Source organism: Protomyctophum bolini (assembly GCF_963924005.1).
Source record: "Protomyctophum bolini genome assembly, chromosome: 3".
NCBI classification, from domain to species: domain Eukaryota; kingdom Metazoa; phylum Chordata; class Actinopteri; order Myctophiformes; family Myctophidae; genus Protomyctophum; species Protomyctophum bolini.
In genome coordinates, this window is record NC_137864.1 from 27310749 (window position 1) to 27332570 (window position 21822).

General features: G+C 40.8%; 1 protein-coding gene across 7 annotated transcripts in view; it reads left to right on the forward strand.

Moving 5' to 3' along the window:
* Positions 1-5077: 5077 nt before the first annotated feature.
* The window catches only part of uso1 (USO1 vesicle transport factor), a 28464-nt gene continuing 11719 nt past the window's right edge, over positions 5078-21822 (forward strand). The window contains exons 1-16 of one of the 7 annotated variants that reach the window (XM_080759210.1): positions 5078-5315; positions 6498-6584; positions 9068-9132; positions 9414-9490; positions 9746-9757; positions 10368-10421; positions 11385-11488; positions 11878-11980; positions 12904-12959; positions 13090-13210; positions 13663-13841; positions 14617-14757; positions 17165-17253; positions 17717-17871; positions 18566-18771; positions 20741-20761. In XM_080759210.1, the coding sequence (XP_080615336.1) occupies positions 5250-5315; positions 6498-6584; positions 9068-9132; positions 9414-9490; positions 9746-9757; positions 10368-10421; positions 11385-11488; positions 11878-11980; positions 12904-12959; positions 13090-13210; positions 13663-13841; positions 14617-14757; positions 17165-17253; positions 17717-17871; positions 18566-18771; positions 20741-20761 (1536 nt within the window). In that variant the 5' untranslated portion in view covers positions 5078-5249. The remainder of the gene's footprint in view (positions 5316-6497; positions 6585-9067; positions 9133-9413; positions 9491-9745; positions 9758-10367; positions 10422-11384; positions 11489-11877; positions 11981-12903; positions 12960-13089; positions 13211-13662; positions 13842-14616; positions 14758-17164; positions 17254-17716; positions 17872-18565; positions 18772-20740; positions 20762-21822) is intronic. The other 6 variants (XM_080759212.1, XM_080759213.1, XM_080759211.1 and 3 more) reach the window with 6 other exon arrangements.

Sequence of the window (21822 nt, forward strand, 5' to 3'; positions counted from 1 at the left end):
GAGAGTTGAGCCAGAAGGCAAAGCTCTCTGTTTACCGAGCAAACTTCGTTCCTACTCTCACCTATGGAAATGAAGTGTGGGTCATGACCGAAAGAATATAAGGTCTCGAATAGAAGCGGCCGAAATGAGTTTTCTTTGACGGGTGGCTGGCATCTCCCTTAGAGATAGGGTGAGAAGTTCAGTTACACGAGAGAGACTCGGAGTAGAACCGCTGCTCCTTCGCCTGGAAAGGAGTCAGCTGAGCTTGTTCGGGCATCTGGTTAGGATGCCTCTCGGGCGCCTCCCTAGGGAGGTCCTCGACGCACGTCCCACTGGGAGGAGACCCCGGGGAAGACCAAGGCGCAGTTGGAGGAAATACATCGACTCACTGGCCTTGGAACGTCTCGGAATCCCCCAGGTGGAAGTCACTAATGTTGCTCTGGAGAGGGAAGTCTGGAGCTCTCTGGTGGAGCTGTTGCCCCCGCAACCCGACTACGGATAAGCGGTTGAAGATGGATGGATGGATGAACATTTGTTTTTGCAATTTTAATTCTTGAGTCTGTTACAAATGACCTTACTCCTTGTCTTTTATTTGGAAGAGGATGTGCTGGCAATTGGGCCTCTGTGAAAAACGACCATTACATTACCTTAAAGCAGCACTAAAGGCAGCACTATAACTTTCCTCTTCTACGCCGGATTTCAACCCGGTTTCCTGTGCTGACATTTTTACCATTAAGCTGCTTGCTCAGGGGATATTTACCATCAAGTAAAACTTTGTCAGAATCTGTGGTAAGTAAGTAAATGTATTTAGCACTTCTCACAGAGAGATCTCACAAAGTGCTTTTCATACAGTGAGATTAAAAAGATAAATGCTGTAAAATTAATCTAAAACAGGACAACACAAGCATGGAAATAAAATCAAAAGGTGAGACATGAGCTTTGACCAGGGAGACCAAATGCAACCACCCCAATTGTATAAGTTATATTGTTTCTACATACTCTACCATACAGATTGAACAAAATTAAAATGCATAATTGTATTAATACAATAAGAAACACCCAGATTTGTGTTTGGGGAAACTGTCCTCTACTGGCACAAACTTACCATAAAGATTTACATCATGTCAATAAGGGTTATGATGCAGATGGGTGTTATTATAGTAGTAGGACAAGGACACCCGGTCCCAAGGCCAGATTGGAAGATTTGAAAAAAGCACACAACACGAGGGGGGGTTTGTTGATGTGTGATCTGTCCAGGTGGTTTGGCTGTAGGAAGTCTGGTCAGAGAGGCTTCAGTAGGACTTCTGGTCAGAGGGGCTTCAGTAGGACTTCTGGTCAAAGAGGCTTCAGTAGGACTTCTGGTCAGAGGGGCTTCAGTAGGACTTCTGGTCAGAGGGGCTTCAGTAGGACTTCTGGTCAGAGGGGCTTCAGTAGGACTTCTGGTCAGAGAGGCTTCAGTAGGACTTCTGGTCAGAGAGGCTTCAGTAGGACTTTTGGTCAGAGGGGCTTCAGTGAAAGAAATTGTCTCACATTCAGGGTTCGCAGTTCCTCCCACAGGATCAGCAGTGTTGTCAACTGAGTAGTAGCTGTAGACAGGCTGCTGCTCTACACATTTTCAGGGAGAGAATCATTACAATAATTAGGATTTGACAATCCCACCAGTTGATGGTCAAATTGGACCTTTTACGGAGGTTTCTTTGTAGTAGTAGGCCTACTTAAGATGATGTGATTGTAGGCCTACCATTTTTGCCATCTTTTGGTGAGCTCTGTTGACTATTCTCAAGGTCACCACTGATTGGAACAGCTCCTTGAAGAAAAGACCAACGACCAAAATTATGCAGTGTCATTTCATTAAGTCCCATGTGCAGATAACTGTAGTAACTGTGAGTGAGTGTGTGACTGTGAACTAGGATATTGCTGTAAACTAACATGTGTGTGCTGAGTGACTGGTTAAGGTTAAAGGTTGTACATTATTGTTACATCTTGTGTACAGGTACATAAGAATACAACTTCTTTTTGTTTGGCTTCGGGGGCGGGCAGCATTTGTTTCCCCACGTAAAGGCCATACTGACTTTGATAAAGTGAGTGAACTATTCAATTGAAAGTTGAAACGCAGTGCTGAAATAGAATTATGCATGAACTGCATGTATTTTATACACACGAGTATAGGGTCAACTATTTTTTATTATTTTTTTGCAGCTGTACTGTATACCACTCACATTATCAAACACATTGCATTATAATTATGGATCCATGGCAGACTGTTTCACTGTTTCACGGTATGTACTGTGCAGGCTTTACCCCTCTCTCTTTGAAACTGAAGCCCCATACTTACATGTATACCCAGTACCCACCAGTCGATGAGTGTTACCACCACAGTAACCTCTCACATTATAAACATCTTTTCAGATTTTTGGGGGGTCATTTTGATTTTCTTTAAGGATTGTCTGCAGATGGTCATATGTTGCCCATGTCACCATGTGTAGATTATAGATTTAAAATTGTCTTACCTGTATTGTAGATCTGTAGAAACAGCAGGGCAATAAGAATACCTGTAGTTAATTTCCAAGCCATTGTCAAAAGAATGTGTGATCTATGTATGTTAGGACTTTTTAAACAGGGTGGATCTGAACGCCCATAGATATATTAGTCTAGACTATAGACCATCAGCTGCCTGCAATTAAATGTCTGGTATGATTGTATCAGCAGATTGTAATTAGCCTGCCCTATCATTCTTAGATTGTGAAGACATCAGATATGATAAATCACATGCATTACTGTGTGTGGGTGTGTGTGTGTGTGTGTGTGTGTGTGTGTGTGTGTGTGTGTGTGTGTGTGTGTGTGTGTGTGTGTGTGTGTGTGTGTGTGTGTGTGTGTGTGTGTGTGTGTGTGTGTGTGTGTGTGTGTTTCTTCAGTAACTGGAGTCTCCATGTCAGGGGTCACAGGGAGACCCTGATGTTATAACTGAGCAAACACTAATAACAATCTAATAGCAATGCTTACTGTCAGAATAACCTTTTAAACAAATAAATCACTTACCCTATGCCTTTAACCTATACACAAAAGAAACAACAACAACAATATCAGTTAATTTAAGTTTTGTATTAAAGGACCACTTCACCACTTTTCAACCTATCTTCATAGACTGACACCACAGCGCGTATTCAGGGCGGAGTCACAACCCCCGGGGGAAGTTGTGAATTTGCGGCATTTCCAAAACAATATTGCGCAGAGTAGCGATTATCAAACGTATTTGCAATGCCATACGTTGAAAGATCTGTTGCCCGTGGACAAGGCACGTTACCTCCGCAAGTTAGATATTACCGGCATAGATGTTTGTCCGTATGTGATTAAGGATTGGAAAAAGTTGCATTGGCAGCCATAGAAAATTCTTACCCTGGGCTAAAACCGGATGTGACGTTTTTGGGCGTTCCTGTCTTATGTGGTGTCAGTCTATATAATAGTTCCTCAGTAATAATCATGATAAACTGGCACAATGTTTTTCTACTCAGTCTGTGTCTCATAGGAGGGCTGTGGGCAGTTCAGAAACCCACCAGTGACATCATCGATAATAATAATAATAATAAACTTTATTTGTATAGCACCTTTCATACATAAATGCAGCTCAAAGTGCTTCACAGGGCAGGACACAAAAATATAATACAATAAAACAAGTAGTTAAAATGAAAGAACAATGGCAAAGAACAAAATTGAATATAAGAACATAAAATAAATAAAAACAAATAAAAACACCACATGCAGCAAATCAGTCAGGACAGGGTAGGAACGTGCATATTAAAACTCAACTAAAAGCAAGAGTGAAGAGGTGAGTCTTGAGTTGAGATTTAAAAATGTCTACAGAGGGTGCGTGTCTGAGCTCGAATGGAAGTTTATTCCAGGCCTCGATGAGGAATTCAAGCTAATAGAAACAGCATGCTTTCTAGTCCTGAAAAGTTCCAATACAAAAATGGAAGCCATCATTCTCACGAGTCACGATAATAAAAATCTAAACATTTTTGTAAAAAAATATTGTTTTAAAAATAAGTCAGCCTAACGATGATGTCACTGGTGGACGGGTTTCTGAACTGCCCACAGCCATATGAGACACAGACTGAGTCGAAAGAAATTGTGCCATTTTACCAGGATTATTAGTGAGGACCAATTATATGAAGTGGTGAAGTGGTCCTTTATTCATCTAAATCTGCAAAGTAAAAAAGCTGTTAAACAATTGTTGTGGAGTAAATTTACAATATGTGTCTCTGAGATGTAGGCTACTGGAATATAAAATTACCTAAAAATTGAAATAGATGTCATCATGTCAATGTATAGGCTGTCTGAAGTAAACAAATATTATATTTATGCTCAAATTAATTTATTATGTTTGTGGAGTTATTGTGGAGTGTGTAAATAAATTGTATTTCAAATCGAATGCATTTACATTTCATCTTTCATTGATCTTTATTTATTCCATTTGTGGTTTTACATGATTACATTAATTTACAATTGTTTCATTTTTTTCTTTTACATATTCCACAAATGGAAAAAGAGCAGGAAGCAGATAGGCCTACTGGGGGGGGGGGGGGGGGGATGTTCCTGGGGCCCGGGTCTGGATGTTCCCGGGGACTGCGGGGAGTCGGGGACCCCCCGGGGAGTCGGGGACCCCCACCTTTAATACTCTATGACCCCCACGCGGTAACTCTGTCATTTCTCGACCGTTGCCGGAACCGGGCCGCCCCCGTGGGCGCGTTCCTGGGGGTCTGGATGTTCCGTGGACCCTCGGGACCCCTCACTTAAACTATGTAATTTCTCGAAGATTCTTTCCTTAAATCATCAAAGTAGGCCTACAGTAGAGAGCACAGTAGGCCTACACTACACTACAATACAGTAAACAGAGCACAGCACAGTACAGTTACTATAAATAAATGTATAGTTGCACCGCTCAGTTCACATAGGTGTGATTTTTCATGTCGTATCAATATCATAATATTGGTGATTGGTATGTGTCTTTAAATCCGTGAACGCGCTCCTCTGCTGATCAGCCACGTATCGCCACGTCTGCGCGCATGCGCAGCGCGCTCGCAGTCGTGGAGGAGTTCCGGGGTCGACACAGACAGACAGCAGAGCAGTGTGTGTTCTGTTGAGGTTGTTGTGTACATCGTAAAGGAAAATAACTCAGCGCCGTGGTTTCGGCTTCTACGCTTCATATTGTACTTGTCAGCCAACAGCCGGGGAGCCTGACATTTCCTCTAAGGTCCAAACACGCAAAGAGGATGAACTTCTTCAGAGGAGTGATGGGAGGGCAACCTGCGGGGGCACAGCCGTCAGGAGCCGATACGGTATGTCAGTCAGCTAACGCTACGCTAGCACCATGTTTAATGACATTAACCCCGCCCGGGCCGGCGTCCCTAATACTATTTTATTTTATGAGACGTTTCATTTGTCAAACATTTTCACCATTTTAATAATCTAGCACATGTGAGCTGGCTATTTTCTAATGGCCGATATGATATGATACAGCGTTAAATGGTTATTACAAACATGTCACATTCACATAACTATCACAATGATGCTTGCACCCCGCTGTCTGAATGGACGTCTGTAGCCAGCTCCAGTAGCCTAGCAGTAGCAGTAGACTAGCTAACGTTGCAAATGTGACAGTTATGCTGTACTGCTGCTTCCTGGGGCTTGTCAGTCGCCATTTGGAGCTGGCTGCTGCTAATTTAGATGAATGGAAGAAAATAAATGCTGATACAGAATACGTACACAGTCACACACACACCTCTGCTAACATCATGTTCTTGGTTTACCTATGATCCTGGCTAGATTACTGAAGCAGACAGACTTCTCTCTCTCTCTCTCTCTCTCTCTCTCTCTCTCTCTCTCTGCATTTGATGTTTGTGATGCCTTGTTTACAGTAAGTCGCTAAAAGCTTAATACAAAAAGCCCGCAGGGCTTGTTTCCATTGTGGTCCTGTGTATTCAATTCTGACAAATGCCAACTGGTCTATGGATTTCTAAACCTGCTGCCATTCTGTTTACACCAACACACGTACTATTCTTATGCTTATGCTCCTGTTTAAACCACAGATGACTTAATATTACATTCCATTAAATGCAGCAGATTATTGACCACATTAATTTAGACAAGTTATTGACATTCCAGTTAAGACCCCAGGGAGGGGTCAAGGTACCATTGCTAATTTGCTATCTATCTGTGTCTCTTGCAGAAAGCTGCAATGTGTTGCAAATACATTTGTTTGTGTCACAAACATCACTAACTCTGTAATCAGTGAAGATCCCCCCCCCCCCCCCCCCCACACACACACACACACACACACACACACACACACACCTCTCACCTCACCTTACTTTCCTTAATCTATACTAGAAAAGTGTAATCGTACAGAAACCACATATCCTGTGGAAATGTATAAAGTGAAATATCAATCCAAGCTGTGACCCATTGAGTTAAAAAACAAACGCATTTAAAAAGTCTCTTATATTTGTTGTCATTGACAGATCCAGAAGCTGTGTGATCGTGTGGCCTCTTCTACGCTCCTCGAGGATCGGAGGGATGCAGTCAGGGCACTCAAATCCCTCTCTAAGGTAAAGACATGACAGTATTGTAGCAGCATGTTGTCATTGTAACCAATGTGGAAACTGCCTGTGTTCTCTTCTGTCTGTATTCATGAGATGCATTGTCAACATCCTCTCCACTTATTTTTTAATTATTATTTTTTAATCAAAAGTAGCTGTTGGCCAATACAGTAATTGTACAACTCTTAGTTTGATCCTCAGGTTGCATCCTCTTCTAGTAAACAACTGGAAAACGTATGAATTATTTTTTCTTAAGTCCTAAGTTTAACATCAACAAAAGCTAATAGCTTAATAGCTTATGCAAATCCTCGTTGTCAGGTGGAAATCTTGTAGGTCCAAAACCTTTACGTTTTAGGAAATGGGAAAAGATACTGTGTTGCAATGGATCCAAGGTAGTTATTAATTAGTCATGTTTTTTTTAATACTTTTCATTTGTTCAATATGTATAAGACCCACAAACATAGTATACAATTATTGATTCATGAACAAAAAGATGAAATATGGAGATACAACGTTTCTGCCTGACGACGCCTAAATGACAAAGACAGCTCATTCTCTAAAGCTGTTATTATTCCTGATTATTACCTAAATGACAAAGACACAGCTCATTCTCTAAAGCTGTTATTATTCCTGATTATTACATTAATCATGTTGCCCACTTAACTGCTACAGCTCTGACAAACAGTGGAAACCTATGGTTTTACAGAGTAGCTTCCTGCTGTGCATTTTATAAGGCCTAATTCATACTAAAATCTGTTATTTTCAATCTGTGATACGACATTGTATAATCCTGGCTTTAGTGTTACTATCATGATTAGTTTTTACTGTATATGGTCAATTTAAATGGCTACATAAACCGTTGTGAAATCTAGTTCTCTTCTCAATGCATGCCTCATCAACCATGAGTAATGAGCTTATCAGGCATGAATAAGGGGTTTATAAGGCACGGGGGTGTCACACTTCAACACACAGACAGGGACTCAAATAGAGACATGGAGAGAGAGTTTGCATTCACCTGTGCTGTCTAGGTTCAACAGCTTTTTATCCAATTTGCATGCAATGAGTCCCTGGTTAGCATGCTGTAATGAAAGGTTGCTCAGAGCCTGTTCCACATTATGGAACTAGGATTCCTCTATATGCGTTGCATCCCCCTGGTTAAATTGGCTTCGACATCTCTTGTATCGGAAAGGTACGAGAGTTGGCAGCCCATCTCCCTCTATGGTTGTGAGATCTGGGGTCCCCTTACCAACCAAGAACCTGAAACAGAGACTCTGCACACAGAACTCTGCAAATCCATCCTCCGCACCCAACGAAAAACAACAAACAATGCTTGCAGGGCAGAATTAGGGAGATACCCACTCAACATCAAAATAAAGAAAAGAGCACTTACATTTCATGACCATTTTCATTATTGCTTTCATTGGGTTGCTTTCATTCATGAAAGCAACATTATTTTTCGTTGGGTGCGGAGGATGGATTTGCAGAGTTCTGTGTGTAGAGTCTCTGCTTTCATTCATGAAAGCAACCCAGACATGCTCCATAATATAGCCCTCAATCATGATGAAAACCTACAGGGATGCCCCCTTAGTCAGCTGGTCCAGGGACTATATACACAAACACAACCACCAGACGGAAAACCCATTGGATTTAACCAGATTATAAGAAAGCTACATGGCATACTGGAAAGAGACTACCTAAAACCAAAGCAAAATGGAATGCTATCTATCACTAAAAAGAGAATATACATTGGCAGAATACCTGAGCACGGTAAACAACCCAAATCAAACCATTGACTAGGTACAGACTCAGTGAACACAGCCTTGCAATAGAGAGAGGCCGCCACAGACAGACCCCGATCCCAAGACTATGCACCCACTGCACACAAAATGTGGTAGAAACAGAGCTACACTTTCTAACCACTTGCCCACTATACTAAGACATCAGAGACGCATACAGTAATCCCACAGATTACACACATCCAACATGAGTTTGAAACTATGACCAATGACAAAAAACTCCCATACAACAATGTGCAAACAGCAGCAAGATTTGTGAACTGAAAAGGTTAGCCAATGGAATACAACCACCCTAAGGACTACTATCTGTACCAAGTAGACCGCTTGACCTTGCACATGTAAACAGAGCTGCTACCTTTAAACAAATCTTAAATCTGAGTTTTCTGTATACTATTTAAATAGTCCTGAGAAAAATGCTGCCATTTGTCCCAAACAAAGTGCTATTTGTTTCAAAAAAGCTTTATACCCTGATATAACATGTACATATTAACGATACAATGTGTAACAATGCTGTACACTCCAACTGTATATACATTCCACATTTTCAATTTATTGTATTGTGACACTTGCTTTGGCAATGTAAACGTTTGTTTTCTCATTCCAATAAAGCTCCTTCGAATTGAATTGAATTGTGCCCTGCTTTTATTTTTATTTAATTAGAATATGATATTCAGTCCTTTTTTGTTTTTTTAATAGAAATATCGAAAAGAAGTTGGCAGCCAGGCAATGGAGCATCTGATTCACATAATGCAAACTGACAGGTTCGTATTAAGGCAAATATATACTTGTGGAACAACAACGAATGGTGCATGCGTTTGTGTCTAAACTCTGCTGTCAATTCTGTCACTGTCATTTGTAAAAATAAATCTTTGAGCTTATCTTACTGCCCTTTACACCCTAATAAAAGTGATGTGGAGCATTCATTATTCAGTGTTGTTCAACGCTTTAGGGTGGACGAGGCTTTATTTTTTATATCGCTTCTAACAACTGAGCATAATGCAGCCTGTGTTGTTGATTGAACTCCCTCTATCTATGTTTACAGGTCTGACTCTGAGATCCTTGGCTACGCCTTGGATACATTATACAATATCATCTGCAATGATGAGGAGGAAGAGCCAGGTATTTGAACCCTGATGGCCATAAGTTAAATACATAATCATTTTCATGCAGTGTACGTAAATCTTGTATGTGGATAAAGATTGCTAAATAATGAAATAAAAGCCCCCTTATGTAGAATGAGTAATTGAGTTGAATTAATGTCACCTGGACATTAATCTCAACCGTACACACCCACCCCCTTCCAATATTGACTGATATTGACTGCTATATAAAGACTGCCATCTCTCTCTTCTCTTTCATGTTTTAACCCTCCAGATGAATCGGAAGGTAAAATTCTTGTTTGTGCATGATGTTGTCCCCCTTAACTACCAGCAGCACTTAGCTCTTCTTGGGTGGCTTGAGGGAAAGGAACACATATGGTGATACTTTACAATTGCCTTATTCCAGTGTATTTACCAAAGTATGTGGAAAAGTATAGCAAAACAACATAAGAATTTGTGTTGTTATTAGTGTGCACCTTTCCATAGATTCATACACAGGTGAGTGTACTGGAATAAGATGTGTAAAGTGTTAGTGACGAGTCCACCACAATTGTTTCCCATATTGACAGCTGAATGAGCTGATTGACTGATTTGAACTGCATGGCCTTGCTTACTTACGATTTTATTTTCATAGCATGTCTTTGACAACAGGCATTCATTCATCCGTTTCTCCAAGCGATTCAGTTTTTCACAATGTGGTTTTGAATTAATGCAAGCTTCAGTACAGATGAGGCCTCGGGCCTAATTTGCTGATGTTGCACACCTAAAATAGCACTTCTACAAGCTCACAATGCGTTGCTCTCTCTGCAATGCGTTGTGATTTAAATTGAGGTGAGCGACACGATGCACACCTAAATTTAAATAATCTCCCTCTTCCACCTCCACTGTCCTCACAGACACAGCAGCCACTCTCCCTGTCTCAGGGAAACCTAAGAATGTACCAATGCCTGGTCAGTACTTTAGCCTAGCTTCCAAACGCCTCCTGACTCTTCACTCTTGCCACTATTCGACTAACCTCACTAGAATTTAGTTGGTGTTGAAACTTGTTGGGTTTGGATGGTGGTAACCAGAGTGCTTCACTAATCTCACCCCATGACCTGGTCTATGTCTATGAGTGATGAGTCACTTATCACCTGGTCTCTGTCTATGACTGATTAGTCACTTATCAATGTTCTTTGTTTCACTGTGCTTATTTCATTAGATTAATTGCTGAGTTTCCTCCATCGGCCATGTTCACAGGGTGGCCATTTTGCTCTAATGCTATAATTAGAGATCTGGTTTGCTTCATTAGACTTCAAATGACCATGTTGAGTTCTGTTTGACCAACCCTGTTATGTCACTGCTCTACTAGTTAAAATATAGTTATGAGAAAAAAGAAGAAATTGCAGTTTGCATCTGCTGCAAATTCCTTTCACCAGAGGGAAGGTTGCTATTGAACAAAGCATTCTAGTGCTATTGCAGACTATCTGGCAAATAAATTAATGTTATGTCTGGGGGAAAAAATCTTATTATTTAATTATATAATGTTTTTTATATTGCAGCCCTCCCCTCCCCCAGCTTTCCTTTCATCTGTATTTGTCCTGTAGCATCCTCCATGGCTTGTTCATAGGCCATAATATTAGTATAGAGGAAAGTAAAACAACAGATATTGGTGAGGTGCTGGCTATCGGGAACAACAGCAAGATTTGCAACGGAGAAGCCAGACACTCATAATTCCGTTGGTGTCCAGCATCTCCATTGAACATCTTTCTCTGAACTAACAGATTCATTTCATATTAACCAATTCTATATAGTTGACCACTTGCACCCTAGTATCCCTATTCTGGGCGGAACATTCGTCAAAAATAACAAATCTAAAAGCTCACAAGTTTGTCAGGCTTAAAACACACTAATGATCTTTGTACATTAATCAGATGAGAACACCCAAAAGCAGACGGATGATGACCTGGGAGTGGAGTTTACAAACATGTTCATCCAGGACTCTGAGAACGTGACCTTGGTGCTGTCTATGTTGGAGGTAATGTACTGTTCTGTGGTTTCAATTAATTGAAAAACAAACTAATTCAAATATGAGAGGATTCAAACTGGTGTTCCTCTCATAACAATGTAATCATAATGGTTTTCAGAACATATGGTGTAAAATCAAGTTGCATATCTTAAATTACATTTTAATTCCATTTTAATGGACATACACTTAAAGGAGCTATGTGCCATTTCATAACATCTACAGTATCATAATGTGCAATAGGAAATAACATGTGGAAACGTAGTGGAAAGCAGTTATTGAACATCGTGTAGGCACTCTCTTGGCCATGTGATGTGAGCAGAAAAAAAAAATCTCTTTCTCAAGTACTCATTGAAGATAGACATTAATGCTTCAATTGACCAAATTTTGTGTGCATTCAGGAGTTTGACTTCCACGTGCGGTGGCCAGGTGTTAAGCTCTTGACTGCCCTCCTGAAGAACCAGTGTGCCCAGGTGCAAGGCGTCATCCTGGTCAGCCCCATGGGTGAGTTATGCTGCTTCACCTCAAATATTACAGCAGACTACTTTCATAACGTCAGAATGCTTAATCAAATCAGGAATTTACACCCCATTGCCACACTCTATCGTGTGTGTGTGTGTGTGTGTGTGTGTGTGTGTGTGTGTGTGTGTGTGTGTGTGTGTGTGTGTGTGTGTGTGTGTGTGTGTGTGTGTGTGTGTGTGTGTGTGTGTGTGTGTGTGTGTGTGTGTGTGTGTGTGTGTGTGTGTGTGTGTGTGTGTGTGTGTGTGTGCGTGTGTGGTGTACATGGTACAGCAATCGAATGCATTTGACAGTTAGTGCTTTGTGTTGCACTGTAAATTGCGATGAGTTTGTTGTATGTATGAATGTTATGGATTGATGTAAAAAATGTGGTGTTGTTGTTGATGCTGGTTGAGACCCCAGGAAGGGGTAACAGTGCAGGAAGCTAATGGAGATCTAATAAATAAATCAAATCAACAATGACACCCTCCACATGCAAGCAAACAACCGACATAAGCATACACATTCTAATCATCAAAGAACTGAGTGCCGGTGATCACAAAAATGAATAATGATTATAGTGCTGTCTTAAAATGATTTAATCACATACATGTAGCTTTGCTACCCGGCATCCATCACTTCATGGCTGGACATTTCACCTGTGATGTAGAGACACATTTGCTTTGGGCCATCAGGACTTTAAGTTTTAAGTTGAAAATATCTATCTTGCCACTTATGTGCAAGCACATCCAGGTCCCCCGCTAGACGGTATTGGAAACATAAACGATAGCTGTTGTTCACGTCTCTTGTCATGACGTAGCGCTTTGTGTGTATGGTATTACTATTTGCTGCATTCGTTTGTTTACTGTGTAAAACCCTGTCTGCAAAATTTTCCTTTTTTTTTTAACTTTTTTAAAATTCTCTTACAGGTGTTTCCAGATTAATGGATTTATTGGCAGACTCCAGGGAAGTCATCCGCAATGATGTAAGTACTCTAGTACTATGCTATTTAATGATGTAAGTACATTAGTACTATGCTATTTCACAATAGAATCATTTAAACACATGAACATGACCATGACTTGCTTACCATCTGGTTCTCCATCTTCCAACAGGGCTTGCTGTTGCTTCAGCAGCTTACCAAAGGCAACGCTGCCATTCAGAAGATTGTTGCATTTGAGAATGCTTTCGAACGGCTCCTAGACATCATCACAGAAGAAGGCAGCAGCGATGGAGGTACAGTGACTTACTTGACTTAATCCTCTTTACCCCGTCGAGGGGCATAGGGCGAGGTACAGTACAATCTACTTTTGTACTATTCTTTTTAGGTATTTCAGCTTTTATAATGGTAAATGGTGCATTTATATAGAGCTTTTATCCAAAGCACTGTACATAGATGCATGTGCATTACATTCACCCATTCATACACCTATGGCAGAGGAAACCATGCAAGACACAGACTCGGGAGCAATTAGGGGTTCAGAGTCTTGCTCAAGGACACTTCGACACCGCCCACAGGGATCGAACTCCCACCCCCCCACCTGCACTCACATTTAGAGTGATTTTTGCATTGAAACATTTTCACCCATCCATCCATGTTTATCCATGATTCCTGTAATTAATTCAGAACAGCTTTTTTAATAATTGTTTCATTTCCTGACCGTATTAATGTCCTGTGTCCTATCCAGGTATTGTAGTGGAGGACTGCCTGCTGCTCCTCGTAAACCTTCTGAAGAACAACAGCTCCAACCAGAACTTCTTCAAGGAGGGCTCCTACATCCAGAGGATGAAGCCATGGTTCGAGGTCGGTGATGATAACTCTGGCTGGTCCGCCCAGAAGGTCACCAACCTCCACCTTATGCTACAGGTAACCGGGGCTGTAGTTGTGACTTTTAACTGTCCTAGCACTAACCATTTGTTTTATAATGATGATGATTATGATAATTAAGGCTTCCGCACACTCGACTAACTAATAACAGGTGCGTCGGCGACAAAGCAGCAGACTGCAGACACGTAGAGAAGGAAGGAGACCTGCACACTGTCACTTGCTGGTTCAAGAGCTTTCTATTTAATGTCCAAACTATGCAACGTTTTGGTCCTGCGACTTTCCTCAGTTCGATAAAAAAATGAAATGGCTACTTGTGGTACAACTATTCTTGGACATGAGTATTTAAAAGTTCAAACACCTTACTACACCATCACTGGCCTTGATTCATCCCTTACATGATAGAACAGAGGTGGGCAACTTTGACAATGGAGAGGGCCACTATATCTCCACACTCACTCCAGAGGGCCACATTGCTTATTTCTGTCATAGCAAAAACAGCCGATCTACAAGCTCAAAACTGTGACGCATTTTGAGCTTGTATAGATCAGCTATTTTTGCTATATTTATTTTGAATTGGGTTAGGGTCAGTAGACCGAAAGCTTGCAAAATATATACTTTGTGCGCTCCCTTTTTTTCATTATCCCTTTGTGACTCCAGCACCTCACTTGCAAGTTTTTTCAGCAGATGAGCTGTGGTTCTTTTTACATTTTTGTCTGCTATTTTTTTATTGAAAAGTAACCTTTTTTTACATTTCAAATGCATTTTTATAGTTGTGCCAGTTCAAACCTTGCCTGTCCTCCCTCTGTCCCTCCAGCTGGTACGAGTCATGGTGTCTCCAGTCAACTCACCAGGAGCCACGGCCAGCTGTCAGAAGTCCATGTACCAGTGTGGCTTACTGCAGCAGCTCTGCACTATCCTCATGGCCACTGGCGTGCCAGCCGACATCCTCACAGAGGTAAATCACACATCTGGTGGCTGTTGGTTGGATAACGGTGGATATGGTTGGGAAGAGGGAAGCCCACAAGACAATTTATCCTGTACGTTTTTTAACTCGCCATAATTACTGGACACTAGGATGCTAGCTTATAACGGCTCTAACAACTTGATGTTCAATATAGAGATCCATTGAATGTAAAACCTCACCCAGACTGCACACCAGTTCAAATTCACACATTCAGGCACATTCACTGTTATTGTCAGTTTTAAACCGTTTGTAGGAATTGAGAATTAATTTAATTGCCTTGGTTTAAATAAAGGGACTTGTCTCACTGTAGGGCCAAACGTCGCTCACATATAGGATTATTCTTTCCTTAATTTGTCCCTTGTGCTTGTCACACAAACTATAGTCAATTGGTCTACATTTCAGGATCAGTCCCTCTTGTACACTATTATCTACGCATGTACAAGATGTTTCAAGATTAGGTTATATTCCAAGCACTAGTGTAGTTGTCTGTGGAGACTAGCTCTTGTGTGCAGGTGCACTCATACAAGTTACCGTGCTATTAAGCATGTCTCATTAGACCTACACTCTGAGATCAGCATTTGATAAGCAGGTTCAGATTTGAACAGATGGCTAGTCTGAGCCTGTTTGGCTAATAAAAACCACCACATAATTATGACATACCCTCTCAACGTAGTGTATCCAGGTCCTCCAAACAACCTATTAAAAGCAGTGAATGACGGGGCACGGTGGCACAGTCGGTAGTGCTATCGCCTCACTGCTAGAAGGTCCTGGGTTCGATTCCCGCTGGGGGCGTGTTCCTTCCTGCACCCAGTGCCTTTTCTGTGTGGAGTTTGTATGTTCTCCCCATGTGGGTTAGAAGGTGGATGGGAAAGGAACTGGTCGGAATAACGTGTTCCTTCCACACGCTATGTCTGGTCGGGGAAATTCCCCCCCCCCCCCCCTTTGATTTACAAATCAAAGGCACGGCCATGGGAAAGAGATTTGCACCATCTTATGCAAACATTTACATGAGCATATGGGAACAGACAGCACTAGAAAAATGCAGACTTAAACCGACACATTACTATAGATTTCTAGATGATATATTTGGAATATGAGAACATAGCCAAGAAGAATTCCAGGAATTTATTGATGTTTTAAATAGCCATCATAGATCCATAACGATAAAATATGTGACACACACAGAAAGGATTGACTTTCTTGATGTAACAATCTTCAAGGGCCCAAACTTTAACACAAATGGGAAACTAGACTTAAAAGTATTCTTTAAAGAAACAGACACTCACGCCCTATTACACAAAACGTCATTCCACCCGACACACTCCTACACAGGAATAGTCAAATCACAACTACTAAGATTCCATAGGATTTGCACGCAAAGAAGTGATTTCAAAATAGCTTGTAAAACTCTATTTAATGCTCTCAGACTAAGAGGATACACTAGGACATTCCTCCGGAAAGCCCAAAATACCTTCTTAGAAATAAGAGTGCGGGATACAGGCCCCAAATTGGCCCTGATAACCAGTTATTCAACACAGAGCACACTAGCCAACAACAGAATAAAAAGGAATTTTGAGAACCGAACGGACGATCTTCTAAAAGATTATAAAATTATATCGTCCTACAGAAAAAATAAAAACCTTAAAAATTATCTAGTACACAGCAAGCTAAAATAAATCAACACACCAGCACGCCAGGGACCAGAATACTTCAAACCCAAACAATTAGTAAAAAATAGAACCACAAAACGCGTCTTAGAGATTAAACAACAAATAACAGCCAGAACCAGCAACTGCATTTATTTAATCACATGTGAAAAATGTGGTTTACAATATGTCGGAGAGACAGGTAAAACAATAGGTACTAGGCTGGGACGACAGATACAATATTAACAATGCCAAAAAGACAACCACAAGATTGGTGCAACATTTCATGGCTCACGGCATTGAAGCTCTAAAATGCGCTGGAATTCAACACAATCCTAACTGGACAGTAGGACAAAGACGTTTTAATGAAAAACAGTGGATTAAGAACCTCAACACGGATTTTCCTGGAGGCTTAAACATGCCTAAAATCAGATCTTAAACACTACAAAACTTGAACTCAGGATTGAACTGGAGAAATCTAAAAGTGATTGGATCAGACTTCCTTCGGATACATGGCGAATGCATTTATTCCTTGCATTGTGCCTACACATGTTGCGACCTGCGGTCGCAACATGTGTAGGCACAGTGCACTGAAGTCTTTTAATTCCCCCCCGTCAGGTGAAAAAAGCAGCTTGGACTCATTCAAAATCGTGGGATAAAAATTATGAAAAGGAAGAAAAAAACAGAAAAGCAGTGAATGACCAATAATCCTATCAATATACTTGCCAAAATGTGATCTTGTCTTTTGTCAGACCATCAATACTGTGTCAGAGGTCATCCGTGGGTCACAGATCAACCAGGACTACTTTGCTTCTGTCAATGCTCCTTCTAACCCACCAAGGTGAGACACACTCAGTGATTTGTGCACAAACACCAAATATCACATCACTGCCATTTGCTTCATAATGGTGTTCTGTTTCTGCTGCTGTGCTACTTTGTTGCATAGCAATGACATCACGGCCGAATCCTGGCATTCTTATGGTAGCATTTTACGTGTTGTGATTATCACTACGAGCTGTAGCCTATTTTCGTCACCTCGCGCTAATGAAACACCAAGAGATTATAATGTCAACATTCAAGTACAAGATGTACCGGTAAAGTAATGCATCACGCAAAGTTCAACTAAAGTTCTAACTTAATTTGTGATAAAGACACAGCCTTGGATCAAGATGGTCATCATGCTAATCTTTTTTTCTTTAGCAGCTAATATAATATTTAGCAGATAATATAGCAGCAGTAGCCTCAGTCAACTGTCTTCCGTGTGCAATGCAACCTAACCTGGCCTCTGCTTCCTCTGTCCCCAGACCAGCCATTGTGGTGCTGCTCATGTCCATGGTGAACGAGAGGCAGCCGTTTGTGCTGCGCTGTGCTGTCCTTTACTGCTTCCAGTGTTTCCTCTACAAGAACCAGAAGGGCCAGGGGGAGATTGTGGCCACGCTGCTGCCCTCCACCATTGATGGTCAGTCATACTGTACACATATATATATATATATATATATATATATATATATATATATATATATATATATATATATACTGATACCTTACTGTATGTATGTACAGTAACGTACATACATACAGTAACTGCTGGACTGCGGTCTAAAAACAGTTACATATTGTGGGGGTCTGTATGCTCACCAAGGTTTAAAAACCACTAGGGTACAAAGACAGACACATAGTCAGACCCAGCAGAGCCATGCTTTAAAAATAAATATGGCACCAGCGTGAAGCCCACATACTGGATCAAAGAGTTGTACACACCTGACCTCTTAAAGTCAGGTACTGGCCACGAAGTGAACTGAGATCATCTACAGTCAGTCGTACTTAAATAAGCATAAAACGATCGTATGGAAGTAGTTCATTCTACTTGCGCCCAGAGGCCTGTCTCACCTGTGTGTGCAATAACAAAAGCTTTGTTCTGCTGTTTGTCTCATTATAGATAACCTACTAAGCAGAATGGCCTATCTAGTCCCTAGTACATCTCTAGTTAGTAAGCTGTGTTTTGAAAGCTGTGGGGAGATAAAAGCTCTTAATGCCAGAAATAATCACAATAAATGTAATTATTAATTCAAGAGGACAATAGCAATGAATCATAATTATCTTACGAACGTATAACACTCAACACATTTTCCCCTTTTATTTTACCTCTCCAGCCAACTCCATCTCTGCTGGCCAGCTGCTTTGCGGAGGCCTGTTCTCAGCAGACTCCCTGTCTAACTGGTGTGCTGCCGTGGCCCTCGCCCATGCCTTGCAGGACAATCTCACCCAGAAGGAACAGCTGCTCCGGGTGCAGCTGGCCACCAGCCTGGGCAAGCCTCCTGTGTCCCTCCTGCAGCAGTGCACCAACATCCTCTCTCAGGTAGACCAACGCAACAGACTGTCTATCTACCTCCATCAGTGAAAAAGCAGCTCTCACCAAACTCCCGCCTCCTTTAACTGTAATCAATGACTTTGATTACTTTGTTGCATACAGTGTCGCGCACCGAAAATGGCTAAACACGTTCTGTCATGCAACAAGTGTTAATCACCCTTGACGTGTATTGAGAAAAGTTGCAGTTTAATTTATATAGCACATTCCATACACAGAGTATACGGAGCCCCTGAATGGCCATGCATTCAAAATATATTTGATCTTGTACGTACAAGATAATATCTTGTACGTACAATATAAAATATATTTCGAATGCATGGCCATTCCGGTGCTCCATAGTACAAGGAACACATTTCGCACATTTCCATTCAAACATTAGGTGGTGATGGTGATCATCATATGAGTGTTTTGGGTAAAATTATTATACCATCATTTGACAATAATCACCATTACCGCATTTCTAGTAGGCAGCAGTCACACCGAGAAGGTTGACTACCTATGCTGTTGGTTCTAAAATGCTAGAATGCAGGCAAGCCGTGTCCAGCAAAATAGCGGACACCATTGTCTGCACAACCACAATCTAATATTATAACTTCATTGATTCAAGTACACATCAAGCTCTCACTCTACTTACCGGTACTTACTTTTGGAGGAATTCCAACCAAAAAGCGGAGGCTTTCTGTTCATTTCGTTTCAAAGTACGATATGGCAGCAGGGAGGATTAAGACATGCAAAAGCCAATTTTGATGTTGGATCAAATGAACATGTATTTATTTAAATATATGTTTATTGGTAGAAAGTTTCAACAAGTTAAAACAGTTTGAACATACCTTTTTCTTTTTCTCCCTCACCCCATCCATCCCCCCACTGTTATTGTCATTTTTTCCCCTTTAAGACAATATATAATAATAGTAGAGTAGACACAAATAGAAAAGTCCAGTCCAATCAAACAACCTTGCATATTTGACCAAGTGTAAACAATAGGACACAAAAAATAAATTAAACACGGATGACAAAAACACAAATCTAAAAAAATAATAAAATAATTACAATTATGTCATACATCACCCCCTATAAATGATATACTCCATTATAGACAATTATATCATGAGAAAGCAAAAACAAACATATAGTATTGCCTCAATTCGTCTGCCGGAAGTACTCTCAGATTCTCAAAATAGGTAATAAATGGTTGCCAGCTAGAAAATAACCTTTCTGTTGAACCTCTCTAATTGTTAACTTTATCAAATTAATCTTTTAAGGCATGAATATTATGAAATGTCTGAATGATGTCTCCGACCAACTTCAAGTACAGAAAATGAACACCTAAAGCGTGGTTCAGATCAATCAGCTTATCCACAGTATGCCATCTCAAATTAAAGTAAGGTCCAATGGGTCAAAAGTCTCTAACCCCTCCTATCAATCCTATCCTAACAATTTAGTTATTTATATGAAGGGAGTATTACAGAAATGGGGAGACCTACTCAAAACTATTGCCTATCATATTGTGTGCAGTGTAACTCTGGTGGAAAATGTCACATCCTTTATTTGGAGAGGGTTGTGGGGAAATCTGATTACTACTGACCAAACTACATGTATACAGTGTTTTACAGTCATATGTTTTTGGTGTGCAATGTACACCAAAATGTACTGACAGCAAAAGGAAATACTTTTAACAAGATTTTTCCTTGACCAAATTGAGGAAATGCCTCATTGCCGCTGTGATAGAGAATTATTAGTATTAAGAGGAGGAACATTTGCAAACACCACAATCTTTCCTTTTGTTGTCTTTAAAAAAACGGTTCTTCACAGGCCTCTTCAGAAAAACGAATAATTCTTATTCAGTGCACATTTCTTATCAACTGTATCATGGCCTGGCCGGGCAGTGCTGGTGTGTTCTCTCTCTGCCTGTGGTGCATGTGGACTTGATCACTGTTGCGTTGTTGTGGTTTTGCAGGGTGATAAGATCAACCGACGGGTGAGTATAGTGTGTATTTGTGTGTTTGGGGAGCACCTGTCCCTGGTTGTTTTGGCTTTGGCATCAGTAGCAAGGTCACCTCCTTGTTTTGTGTGTGTGTGTGTGTGTTGGGAGAGATCTGGGTTCCTTGTATATTATTCAGCCCTACTTCCTTGTGCTTACGCTCATCTGTTGCTTTGAGCCAGCTCCCCACTTCCTTTCTGGCAAAAGGTGTGTTCACGGGTGCACTCCTCCACTCAGAACACTTGTTTATTGCAAGTTGCGTTGTTGTTTCAATCTTTTATTTAATCGGGTAAAGTTGACTGACCACAAATACTTCTGTCGTTGGCCATATAGCAGCTTCCTTGAGGCAATTAATAGAATAATCTTAAATGCTCAAGTGGGTTTTCGCGTTACAACAAAGGGACATAGGAGGAGTTCATTAGGATGGGTTCCAATAATGGACTAATTAAAGGTGATAACAGTGGGAGCGGTGGAGCGCTCAAAAAAACAGCACAGATTATAGTAAATACTCCCTGGTTTTAATCCATGATTGCAGGACTGACGTTTAAAAGTCACATGACTTTGAAGTAATGCATTTAAATGCCTTCTTCAAAAACACCTTCATAGCAAGTGTTTTGCTAGAGGAGAGTGTTTCTCATTCACTTCCCCAACCCAACTGTTTGGTCCCAACCTTTCACTAATCTGTAGTGTAGGGTAGGTAGTACATCAGTGAACGTGTATTTAGGGGTACAGAGAAAAAGGACTTCAGAGTTCTTTCTGACTACTAAACCTTTCCAAATGTCTATTTGAACCCTGCTTTTAATGACCTCTTTGCTGTGGTCTATCACATCATAATGCTTGGTTTTGTACTAAGTTGCAAGTACAAATCGGGCATCGGTGACCTGTGTTCTGGAAGGTTGCCACGAACTGGAATCTGTTTCTGCTCAGAGGGAAATATTTTCACTGTTTGTTTCTCCTATCCTGTACCTAGCAGGGTGACACACCAGTGACCACTAGAACAATTTTGCATATTTATTTACTTTCAGGCCATTTGTTTAAAATTATTTATTTATTTATTA